The sequence below is a fragment of the Apis florea genome, unplaced genomic scaffold (assembly GCF_048593485.1).
Source record: "Apis florea isolate Af1SG1 unplaced genomic scaffold, ASM4859348v1 contig_3158_pilon, whole genome shotgun sequence".
Lineage (NCBI taxonomy): Eukaryota > Metazoa > Arthropoda > Insecta > Hymenoptera > Apidae > Apis > Apis florea.
Genome location: NW_028256713.1, coordinates 4,080,470 through 4,092,941, shown reverse-complemented (window position 1 = coordinate 4,092,941; position 12,472 = coordinate 4,080,470). Strand labels below are relative to the sequence as shown.

At 42.9% G+C, this 12,472-nt stretch overlaps 1 protein-coding gene across 2 annotated transcripts in view; it reads left to right on the top strand.

Moving 5' to 3' along the window:
• LOC100871246 (uncharacterized) overlaps positions 1–12,472 on the top strand; it is a 168,278-nt gene that overhangs the window by 41,462 nt on the left and 114,344 nt on the right. For both annotated transcript variants that reach the window (XM_086909453.1, XM_031919988.2), the window contains exons 4-5: positions 5,057–5,102; positions 6,350–6,522. In XM_086909453.1, the coding sequence (XP_086765579.1) occupies positions 5,057–5,102; positions 6,350–6,522 (219 nt within the window). The remainder of the gene's footprint in view (positions 1–5,056; positions 5,103–6,349; positions 6,523–12,472) is intronic.

Genomic DNA, 12,472 nt, shown 5'->3' with positions numbered 1-12,472 from the left:
GCGGCGGGAATAAGGTGTGACCAGATGGAATTACGATCTAAAGCGGGCAGAATCGATGGTCGATCGTGACGGATCGATAAATTTTCATTGGTATCGGGGCCACGTAAGTCGTAATAATCCTTGCTGGAATTCAAATATCGCTCCCTTTCCGCGTCATCGATTCGTTTCCATTTCGATACTGTTTTGCTATTCGTTCAACCTGCTCGTCACGCTGGTAACGACCATTCTTTACGACTGTGCGAAGAAACGATGATCGAGGAGAAATATCGATTATAACAGCTTGCTGGGTAATCGACGCCTCGACCACGCGCTAGTGTGAAACAGGTGTGAAGGAGAAAGAGCATTTTTCTCTCTCTCTCTCTTTTCGTTCTTTTTTCTTTTCAACCGCAAATCTGCTTTCTCCATCGATCTCGTTAGCGACGAGGATGAACGTATCGGGGCGTTGTTAACTCGACGATGAAAGAATAAAGGGATTTACAAACGGCCCGCAAATGGCCGGGACGTGACGCGTTATGGTGTCTCGAGTAATTTTCGTTCTGAAATATCGATCTCGAAAAAAAAAAGTCGATATAGAAATTATATAATAATAACAACAACAACGAATTTAAAAATATCATCCCATGTTAACACGCTACAAGCGTGCAATTTGCATCGATGAGCGTTTAAATTAAGACCATTCGTTTTGAAATTATTAAAGAGAATAACGTCACGCGTGAAATTTCCAAAACGCGAAACAATATATCTTATGTTTGCGCTTTCGTCGCCTGCGAGTCGGTAAATAAACTTTGATCTTTGAGCTATTTCTCGGTCGCGTCAACAAGCCGTCTCGCGTGGCGGAAATGGAACGAAATTGTCGAAAGGTGGGGAAAAAGAAAAGAGGTACTCGTTGAATCGTTCGTTTCTGCTTACTCGTTTTTCACGGATTTCTCATTAATTCGCTATAATTTGAGGAAACTGGGACAACGCGGAAACGAGTTACACGCGTCAATGCTGTTTGAAGTCTTTGAACTTTGATGCTAGCGTCAATAAATGCGAAGAAATGGAGACCGATTGTTGAAGCGTAGAAAAACGTGATTGAGAGTGGGCTGGCCTAACGCGAACCAACGTTTTTTTTTTTTCGTCGAAGAAATGGTTATAAAAGATCCCTTTTTACATTTGAATGAACTCTCGCAATACTCGTAATCTTTAATAAAAAAAACTGGCCAAGTTCCGTTAATTTCTACGATTGAACGCGAGAACGTCGCCGTCCGAATCGAATCTTATGGATCGTTAGATTTCAATGTAAAACGAATTGATCTTGCCTCGCGCTTCTTGCATTTTTTCAGGGAAAAATTGAATAATAAAATTGATAATTACAAGCGTAATAAAAATCAGTGAAAAGTGTTTCACGACTCGATAGATTCTTCCAACTTTCCACTCGTCGTACACTTTCGAGAATTCAAAAAAAAAAAAAAAAAAAAAAGAAAAAGATCCAAAAATAGAGTTCTCCTTCTCTTTTCTAAATTTCTCTTCTATTCTATTCCAACATCGTTCAACCATAATTCTAATATTCTCGATATTTTAACGATATTGAACAGGGTTATAAAAATTCCTCGATAACTCAATTACAATAACCCATCCTTCCTCGTTCCCAGCTTAATTAATATTTCACGCAGGAGCAAGGAGTCAGGGGAAAGAAAGCCTTCTTCTCAACCTCTTTTTTTTTTTTTTTAATCCCTCGATCGGCGTATATTATTTACGAGCCGAGCCATGGATGAAAATTCATTCCCCCGGCTGAGTGATTTACATAAATGGAATAGGAAACCGTCATATCGATATCCTCCTCCTCCGTGACAAGGATGGAAGGACGTATAACTTTATAGCACTCCGCAGGTGCATCCCGTTTATCGATCTTCGATCTCTCGACAGGGAACGGGAATCTTTATAAAGAGAGAAAGAGAGAGAGAGAGAGAGCCGGCGACTATAAAATAATAATGGGTGGTTGAAACGCCCACGCACGATCTCTAATAACACACGGCCTCGATTATTTGGGGGGGAGAGGAACTCGCGAGACTAGGTACACCATCCCCCTTCACTGGATGGTATATACGCGGCCTCGAAAGGGGGACGGTCGCGCGCGGACGTGTAATTAAAACCTGGAGGAGAGATGGGGGGGGGGGGAGAAGGAGGGAACAACGAAAAATTGGACACGGCGTGTAATATTGAACCGGGTTCCCGGCTATAATCGGTTACGATCGAGATGATCTATCGCTATTCCACGAACCTAGAGAGGGATCCTGTCCCTATTGCGACTCCCTATGAATTATAATCGAACGGCGGCCAATCCCGGTAGCCGAGAGACGCTTTCGTTTCGTTTTGTATCCAACATCGGGAAAATAAAGTTGGATGTTGATGGAGGGGAAGGTTTAATGAGAAGGTTGCCGAGGAGAATTTTTTAGTTTCTAAACCGATTTATAAACTATCTCCCTCCCTCTCTCTCTCTCTCTTCAAAGTATATATATATATATATATATATATACACGGTCTCATGAATATGAATAATTCATAATTAATCTAGGATTGGAGTTTTCGAGGATACAAGGCTCGGAAATGAATGGGTCACGGCGTATGCTCGGCATCACCGGCGCGTAATAATGCGATGCATAAATGCATGGGCACACGCAACGCGTGCGCGCCTTAACGTAGATACGTATCTGACAATAAGAAACGCATCGAGCACCGTCACGCCGTCGCCGATGACGTGACAATGCAACGTGCGTCCGCCTCCCCCATGCATCCACACGTAATACTTTTTTCCAATTTATTATTCGGCCGGGGTGCGGCCGTCATCCCGCTGACGCATCCATCCCCTTCGCATCCGAACCCTTGATCGATGATACCGCGAAAATTGATCCGAGCGGAGGCGATGGGATTGATTTCACGTGGCGGCGTTTCCTCCTCGTGGAATATCGTGGATGACGAGCTGGCATCCCCGTCGAGATTCTTTTCCACGGATGGAAAACCGGGCTTCTTTCTCGAAGGACGATTATCGAAAGATATTTGGGCAATTAATCGAATCGTGCACCGACGTTTTAGAAAGAAACGAATATATATATATTATAAACGAGCTCGTCTCATTTTTAGATGGTTTATCGTCTAGTTTATGACTCACATGTGGTTATAATTCTTTTTTTAAGTATAAGAGAAGAAGGTCGACGACCTCTTTAAACTTAAACAACCTCTTTTCTCTCGTTCATTTTTCCACGTGGAGATGCTTGCTGGATCCCATGCTTGGATGCGCTTCCTAAAAATTTTTTTATTCCTTTCCTTTCCTTCTCTATATTCCGTGCCGTATAATTCCGGACGGCAGGATATTAAGCGCATTGTCGAAACGATCGCGCGTAACTTTATAAATCGCGTATAGGTATATAAGTTAAAAAAAAGAAAAAAAAAAGGGAAAAGAAGGTATTTGTCTACGTGAAAGATGGCAATTAAAGGTGGACGAATTGCTCGTTAACCGAGTCTCTGGGGAGACGGAGACAAGCAATTTTATTATGATTACACGATGTCCGTGATAGGGGCCGGGGGGCAATTAACAGAGTATCGATAATTGGCAACCGGGACAAGGTGGAAAAAAATGTCGAGGCAACCACCGATTAATTTTGATTCGCCGTACGATCATTGGGTTAAAGAAATGCAAATACAGATCGTGCCCACCTGTCTCCGCCACTTTTATTTTACACGACTTTCTCCCGATTTTACGGCTCCGTTGAAATTAACCATTAAACGCGGCGCCGATTAACATAACGCATCGATACTGCCTCTTTACGAGTGATATCTTATACACATTGTCGTACGACTTCACCTACCGTAATGGATACGTATATACGATAAGTGGATTCCCTCGTGACAATGTTACTCGTTAAAGAGTTAAGTGGGTGTCGTTTGGTCCTTTACAAGGTCCTCGTATCTACGTGGTCGATCGGTTCACGGTGCTCCAAGTATACTCCAAGTATCGTATTGGTCGTCGCTTCCTTCGACCAATCTGTTTGAATAAGCCGTGAAAATTTATGCATCGATTTGACGAATGCCATAACCCTTCCAATAATCGTAACGAGTTTAAATTATTTGACACGCAAAGAGAAAAAAAAAAAGAAAAAGGAAAAAAAAGATGCGCGTTCAAGCGTGTTCGTAAGTTTAGTTTGGATTTTGTCGTTATCATCTCAGATGCACAGACGTTATCATATACAAATTGAAGAAACGAAGGATCTATATATGGCGATTGATAGGTGTAACAATATTTTTCTCTCCTTTCTCTCTTTCTCTCGTTTATTTCTTATTATTCAAGGAGGATTTCCGACCCCGAGTTTGATCGACACTTTAATACCCACCGATAGAAAGAGGACTCAAGGACTACCGTGCTTATTCACATTGGTTATGCTCCCCCCTCGATGACGTCCTGATTGGACATAATGCCGCGTATATTATAATTCAACGGACAAGCTCGTTTCGAGGACGTGATTTAACTTCACGCTAAATCACCCTACAGATCGAAATAATAAAATTGAAAAAAGAAGAAAAATCCTTTTCACCCTTCTAAACACGTCTATCTCTGTCTCTGAAAGTCTCTTTCGTTTAATTTTTCATCTCAACTTTGCTCAACTCGAAACAAATCGGGATTTCGATCGGAAATTGGACGCATCGAGATACCCGTCACAATTTTTTCCTCCACCGTTTGATTCGCAAATTTTGCGACGCGTGGTACGGTTTTTTTTCCCCCCCTCAACGAGGATTGCTTTTTTTCTTTTTCTTGTCGTTTGAAAAAGATCAATTGCGCGTAAAGATATTGGATCGAAAGGGGGAGGGAGGATATAAAAAAGTAATCAAACGATGATCGGTTCCAACTCGGCCCGTTGTATAAAACTGGCGTATGGCACTCCCCTCGAGCTCCCCTCGTTCGTGCATTATACTTCATGTATTATACATGGCCCTCTTTATTCTTTTTCGCCCCTTCCTCGTATCTTGGTCATTGTATTTTAAGAGCCAATTCTACCGCGCCCGTTTTGCTTTCTTTCAGATCCGCAGCGCACTCGAGAATTGGGACGGCGGTACCTTCAAATCGAGTGAGTACACAGACTTTCCTCTTTTTTTTTTCCTCTTCTCTCTGCGAATTCTCGTATCATTATTATATACGCGATTTTTTTCTGAAATTTTGTTCGAACACGTAGAATTGTAAATTTAACTTACTTTTTTAATTAATTAACGCTTTCGCACAATTCGAAGGATTCAACGATAAAAATTGAGCGAAATGCAATCGACGTGGACTTCAAGGATCAACGAATCAACAAAATTTATCTATGTAATTCGTAATGAATCCATGGTCCATTTGACATGAGAATTATTTATGACGAGTTGAATAAGAAAATGGAAGCAGAATATGGAAAAAAGTGAGAGATTCGATGGTGAATCACGGTTCGTGAATATGGAAGGTTTTCTTCGCCGTGGCGGCGAAGATCTCATCGAACGAGAAACTGCGTGAAAGAGAGAGAAAGGTATGGATCGTTAAACAGGAACGAGTTTCGTAGGGAAGAAGATGATGATGTATCGCTGGATCGAATCTGTTCGAAGAGAATTTTGGAGGACACGAGATTCCATGGGTATTCCATCATCGAGAATAAAAATTTCGCGTGTCGAAATTTCGAGATCACGAATTTGTCCGGATAATTAACTCTCTCTCTCTCTCTCTCTCTCCCTTTCGTGTCTTTATGTCCATATCCTCGAATATGGGTCAACGAGCGCGATGATTTAGATTTTGACTCGCACGCATCACCGCGTTTCTGATTACGTGATCGAGCGATCGCTTAACGATCATTAAATATGGATCGTGAAAAATCATACCACAAACATCCGTTAATTTCAAAGTGAATTTCGAGGAGGAAAGATCGTTAATTTTCTTTATTACATGATTAGAGTGCGAATACATTTCAGAGGATAAAACTCTCGTGAATTGTTTCTGAGAATATTTCGAGAGTGATCTTAAGTCACTTAACTCTCGAATACCACTGTCGAACGCAGTGTCGAGAACAACTCTCGAGAGTTCCACCCTCTAACGTACCCTTAATCGATGTTATCATTTATGAAACGACCACATTTACGAGTGATGTTATTCATATTTGTATTGTGACGACTGTCTCCGTATTAATTCTTTGCTCTCTTAGACCGCAGTTTATCATTTACAAAAATACGTATATAAGAGAGACATCTTGGAATTGGCTCGTCGAGTTGCTCGAAACAGCCAAAAGGATTGATTCGAACTGATTTGTCGCTGAAGAGTGGATAATTATTTCTAATTAATCCTTCGTGTCGCCAGGTGATCTGTTTCCTGCCTCGTTTTGGAACTCTTACTGGGATTACCTGGAGAGCTACGGAGAGGCCAGGAGGATTCTGGACGAGCTGAGGGCATTCGAGGATCCCCTGCTGCACTTCCTCGGTGTTAGGCAAGCTGCGGCCAGGCATTCCCCATCCTCGTTACTTCTTCTACCGGTAAGTCGTAGTATCGATAGCTAACCCGATTAATAAGAAATAATTTGTAAATTATCCCATGCGATTGGATTAATCTGGGATGAACAGCGCTTGGGGCAAATATATATATATATATATATAATTATACGTATATTAGACATAAATTTGTCAAGGTATATCGGTAGATCGAATATGGGATAAGATGATGAGGTTGGATATACGTATGCTTGATCGACCGATTAAAAAAATAAATTGAAAAGGTAAGGATGAAACGTGAAATACGTGTAATATGAGTTGCACGATCATCCGATCGATTGGATTCAAGATTCAAATCGTAGAAGTAAAATTAAAAAGTTGAAAAACTTAACTCGAGAAAGTTAATCAGTTTCGTGTTTAGGCACGTCCTATATCTACGATGCTCGTACGTACGCGATGCAGAGGCAGGTTTCAATTATATTAATAAAACTGAGCGTACGTTCGTTCGTAAAGAAAATAAATGGTTAAGTATACGAATATACATGCGTTTTCCATTTTGTTTTTTTTTTTTCTTCTTCTTCTTTTAGCACACGTAACAGGGTTACGACTGTGCTAATCTACGCGACGCTAAGATATTCGTCGTTTTACCGGTTACTAGTACTGATATATGTCGATGATATTTCAAGCGGATTCCCGCTTGGATACGTGTCTAATTAATCCCGCGGTCGTTAATTCTAATTACGCTCATTCGCGGAGGGAAAGGGAGAGCCCCTTTTTTACCGACCGGATTCCCTTTGACGAATTATCACGGGATTCTTTTTTCCCCCTTTTCTTCTTGCGTTCCTCGCTCGCAAGAAATCGACCATGGTAATTGACCTTAACGATCTCGAAGCGATGAAGAGACACATCTGTTTTTGCCCTTCTGCCGGCCAAGAATCGCTCTCGTCTCGCGCGCACGGTGAAAGTCCTATCTCGCGGCTGTGGTGACGCAACGATGTACAGAAGAGCATCATCTTCGGTTTAACCTTTCGATTCTCGGCCGCGTGTGATCGAGCGCGCGTACATCGTGCCACGCGTGTCGCAAAAAGATTGTAACGGAATTGTTGTTGGTATATTATTCTCGAAACGAAATTTTTTCTTTATAAACTTCTCCTCGATCGAGGCGTAGAAAAATTCGAAAGGAGGGACGCGAAAGAATTATTAATGTTATCGTTGTCTTTCTTCGTCGCGTCGAAGACTTTCGTTCCAATTATCAGTCACGTGGAGGCGCGTCACTCATCGATGAAAACTGGATTTTAGGTCACTCGGTTTAGAATTCAAGAGGCGGTTCCGTGGTACGGGATATCTGTATCGGGATAATTAAATCGAACGAGTCCTCTGTCTCAGTCTGACGCGTCTTGATCGTTTCTGCGCGCGAACGTTTTTAAAAAGGATCGAAAGTGACGCTTGTAAGTTAGGCGAGGCCGATGCGGGGCTGATTGCAAAATAGAAAAAATGCCAAAGTGGCGGACGGGGGATATCGGTGTGCGGGCCCGCGCCACGTGTGTGAGATGAGCTATGTGACAGCTTATAACGGGTGTAATGATCCGAGCTTCGAACACACCACACCATCGAGTCTCTCCATCACGATGGAATCGACCTCGGCTTTAACGTCCGTTGAAATATAGACTCGAGGCTTGTAAGTCACGCAGCTACCCGAGAGAACTTACCATATATATATACGTACATAGCTAATGTTGCTTGTTCCAACGACGATGTTCATCCGGGGTAAATGTAGTTTTGTCGTGAATACTTAACGAGCAACATCGTTTCTCCCTAATATCGTCGTTACTTCGTCGAAATTCATACCAATTTCTCGCAACTTTTCCCACTCCTGATGCTCTTTGATCTCGCGCCATCTCTTGATGATCTTAAGATTCGTTCCAACTTGGATTGAAACTTTTCCACGTCGTCGAGACGCGGACGATTAATCGGTATCGTTGATTCGCTATGAAATTTCACCTGTCCATTGAAGCACCTGCAGCCACCGCGGCTAGTGCACCCTGCCTACGCTAAATGTCCGCTAGATTATGCGATGCCTTGTCACACGTGGGTGTCCCTGGCTACCCGTTCATATCAGCTCCCTGTGCCGCGTCACTTTCCTCCTCTTTGCCCAAGCCTCGTACGACAAAGTGGTCCCGCTCTTAATATCTCCACCAGCTTTTCCTCGTAGAATCTGCTGTCACTTTTCTCCCCTCCCCTTATCTATCGCTCCCGTGATAACGTGTAATTTCCACGGAGAGATCGTCTTCGAGATTATATTCAAGTAAATTAATATCATCTAGGATAGTGTCCCTCCTTCGATTTGTTTATCTTCATAAAAAGTAAAAAGCGTAAATCTTGCGACGACACAAGGGTTTTTCGTAGGGTTCTTATTAGGAAATTAGGAAATTGGCTCGAGAGAAAGTTGTGAGCGAGGCGCCTCCCTTCCTCGATACGCACCTGCCCGCTTATACGCAAACGCTCATTGTTTCTCTTCTCCTCTGGCGTGTTGCGGAACGACGAGTGATTTACGAGGTGCGCGCGACGTAATACGCCCGCAAGATAATTTCGCGAAGCCTCCGCAAATATTATAAATTTCGATCGTTCGATTCAATCGTTTTCTCCCCTCCACTCTCTTTCGAATCTTTCGGAAAAGGTATGCAAACGCTTGCTTGTTGCGGAAACGGCCGCGAGTTATTAAACCAGGGAAATCGGCGAGGAGCGGCAATTAAAAACGTGAAACGTGTTAACGGTTTCCACGTTGGAAATATACACGCGGCGATGGTTGGCGCGTGATAAATGATGTTGCGCTCTCACGTCGATGCTTCTTCCCCGATGCATCGAGGAAAAATTCTTACGCTACGTTGTTGTCGGCCGTGAAAAAATTCGATACGAACGAAGGTATATCCATTATGGGTATATCCACGATCTCTCTGATATAAAGCCTATAAGTATAAAGCTTCCGATTTTTTTCTTTCTTTTTTTTTTTTCTTATTAAGAGAAGATATCCATTCGAGAGAAGGGGAATCTCTCGTTGATGTATTCGATGGTAGTTTCGATCCCGCGAAATGTTTGAAATTGTTGGAAAGTTAGCCGGTTTCTCGAATATTTCTTCGGGATCATATTCTCACCGCCGGTGTCGTAACAGGCGATACTCTTGGACCAACGACGGCGACGTTAATATGCTCGATCGGGTAACCGAACGACGATAATTGACAACCTTGCGCCGAGAGATTTACACAAAGTTGCTTACACACTCGTCGCGGCGTAGAACAGCGTAATCTCGCGAGCCGGATCGGCCGGAGTTTATTTTCCTCTTCTTCTTTTCTCTTTCTTTCTTTTCCCCCCCGTTTTTTTCTCGTCCGCGGATGAAGGACGATTTGATGGGCGATAAACGCGATAATATAAGGGACAGTATGGCGGACCGTTTAAAGACGAACAGCCAGGACGCGACACCGTGGTCGTGAGTAAAAACGAGCAAATCGTTTCGAAACCGCGAACGGCCGAGAATTTACCTTGCTATAAATTGTGTCATCCCGCGGCGAGACGCGACGCCGGTGTCCGCGAGAATAAAACACCGCCGAGGAAATTAATTAAGATCGGCTGTTTCAAAAAACGCGCGCGATCCATCCAAGAAGAAGAAGAAGAAGAAGAGGAGGAGGAGGAGGAAGAGCGAACTCGTTTCATGCAAAAGTGGTCCGTCTCCTGAATGTTTCCCGCGATTTTGATTAGGAGAATAATTTTAAAAATTCAAAACGGATCGATAAATTCGTTGAAAACGAATGGAGCCACGACGGTACCCGATGTTAGATGTTAGATTTTCCACGTGAGGGGAAGGAGGAGATGAAGAGCAGAGGATGGGAATGGTATATAGCGGAAGAAGAAGAGGAAGAAAAGGAAAGCGCCTGTTTCCGTGTGAAACGTTTGACGGACATAAAGTTCCTCTCGATGCTGTTTAACGATGTTTGAGTTAGGAGGAGAGGATGAGATTCGAAGAAAGGACAAAAGAAGCGGACCCCGATAAATTCGTTCAAAAACTATACGCGATGTTAGATGTTACGCTTTTTCGCTTGAAAGAGGGAGAGGAGCAGAGGATGGTCACGTATATAGGGGAAGAAGAAGAAGAAGAAGAAGAAGTGGAGGAAAAGGGAGGACGAGAAAGAGGGTTATTAGTGATCGATCCGGGGAGCTTCTTCGATGGATGCCGGATAACAAATTGTTGCAGGACCAGTTTCACTGAATTCGAAGAATCGTGGCCAAGTTGCGGGAAAAAGATGAGGGGGAGGAGGGTGGTGGAGGGGAGAGGAGGAAGACCTACGGTGACGCGCACTTCGAAGGTCTCCCCGTTCTTCCAACCTTCCTCTCTCATTCTTTCGGAATTATTATCAAGGTCGGATCGTTCTACGGGGTTAACCTTCTTCTCACGCGAGGTGACGAGGAGGGTGAATACCTTTTCGATTTGAATTCACGTCGTGCCGCGGTTCAGCTATTCGAAATGCGCGCAAAGGGAAAACTGTTGCGTTGTTTATTCGTTTTTAATTAAACGAAACTAAGCTACTGTTAAACCTACTTTTCTTTTTACCGGATACGTTGTTTTTTTTTTTTAATAAATTCATTACGTAATTTTCGAAACACAATTTTTACATCACTCAGGAAAGTAATTAACTGTAAATTTTATTTTTAAGAAAACGTTATTTCACGATTTGAAGAAATAAGTAAATAATGCGTTAAATTGGCATTACATCATTGAAATAGCGATAAGCACTGAGAACTTGGTTGAAAGCTATCTAAGTAACTAAGTAACGTAATCCCATAATCTATTAACGGTATATAATCAAGCGTGTACGTGATCCGAAGGAATCGAATCTGATCGTATTGAATTCGTTTGCAGAAAAAAAAAGAGGATTCGATTAATCGGGAATCGGGTGTACATTCGTTACACCACCGTTGACAAGGATCGCGATTTATTAATTTGTCGGAACGCGGCGAGGAATTTTCGTCGAATAGAGCGAATGAATAAGAACAAATCGAGAAGAACAAAAGCGTGTAATTCCGGATCGATCGATCGATCATTCGTGAAAGTTTCGTATGGAAGTTATCACCGCGATTGCTATAAATAACGAAACGAAAGCCGTTAGTCATAGTTGGTGATCGAGCAAGAAACGGCGGGGTCTAATCGATTCGCCGTAAAATCGCGTCCCGCGTTTAAGGAAGATCGCCGTGCATTATTTTCTCGAAAGGAGGGAGGATGGTTTGTAAAAGCGACTTGCGTGTTTCAAGATCGAATTAGTCTTCGCAAACATAAGGAGCTCGAGAACATAAAACTTATCCTCCCCTTATGTATTCGCCAATTTTTTATTTTCGAACCTTCTACTCTCTAGAAGGAATTAAAAAAAAAAGAAAAAAAAAAAATGGTTAACGAATAATCGATCCGCGTTTACCAGACAGAGTCCATTTAACAGCGACATCTGTCGTTACAAAAAAAGGATGTATACACGCACATATACGTATAGGCGCGTTTGCACGTAGGCGCGCAACTGGCCGGCGCATAATCGGCAGCATTATTTTCTTGCAAATGGAGTAATTACGCGGTACGCGGATAATAATAACATTATCCGTACGGAGGAATAATCACGGAGTGGAGAGCCTTGGTCGAAACAAGGGACACGTAAGTGTTTCTTACCCCCGCTTACGTTGCCCGCGCGTAAATTTTAACGCTAACGATTACCATAAACGCGAGGGCCGTCCTAGGACGACCTCGAGAACGTTCGAATAATTGGCGGGAGTAGCGGCAATTAGTCGAAAATGGTTATCTCCAATTATCCGGCTTGGGATGGAATAATGGGAACTGGCGGTCGAAGAAGAAGGGTGTTCCTTCGGTGTTGAACCGAATTCCTAGGCGCGCAAAAGAAGAGGAAAAGAGGAGTGGAGGAAGAGGAGCCGGTGGAAAATGAGCCGATTGGGCAAAGATACC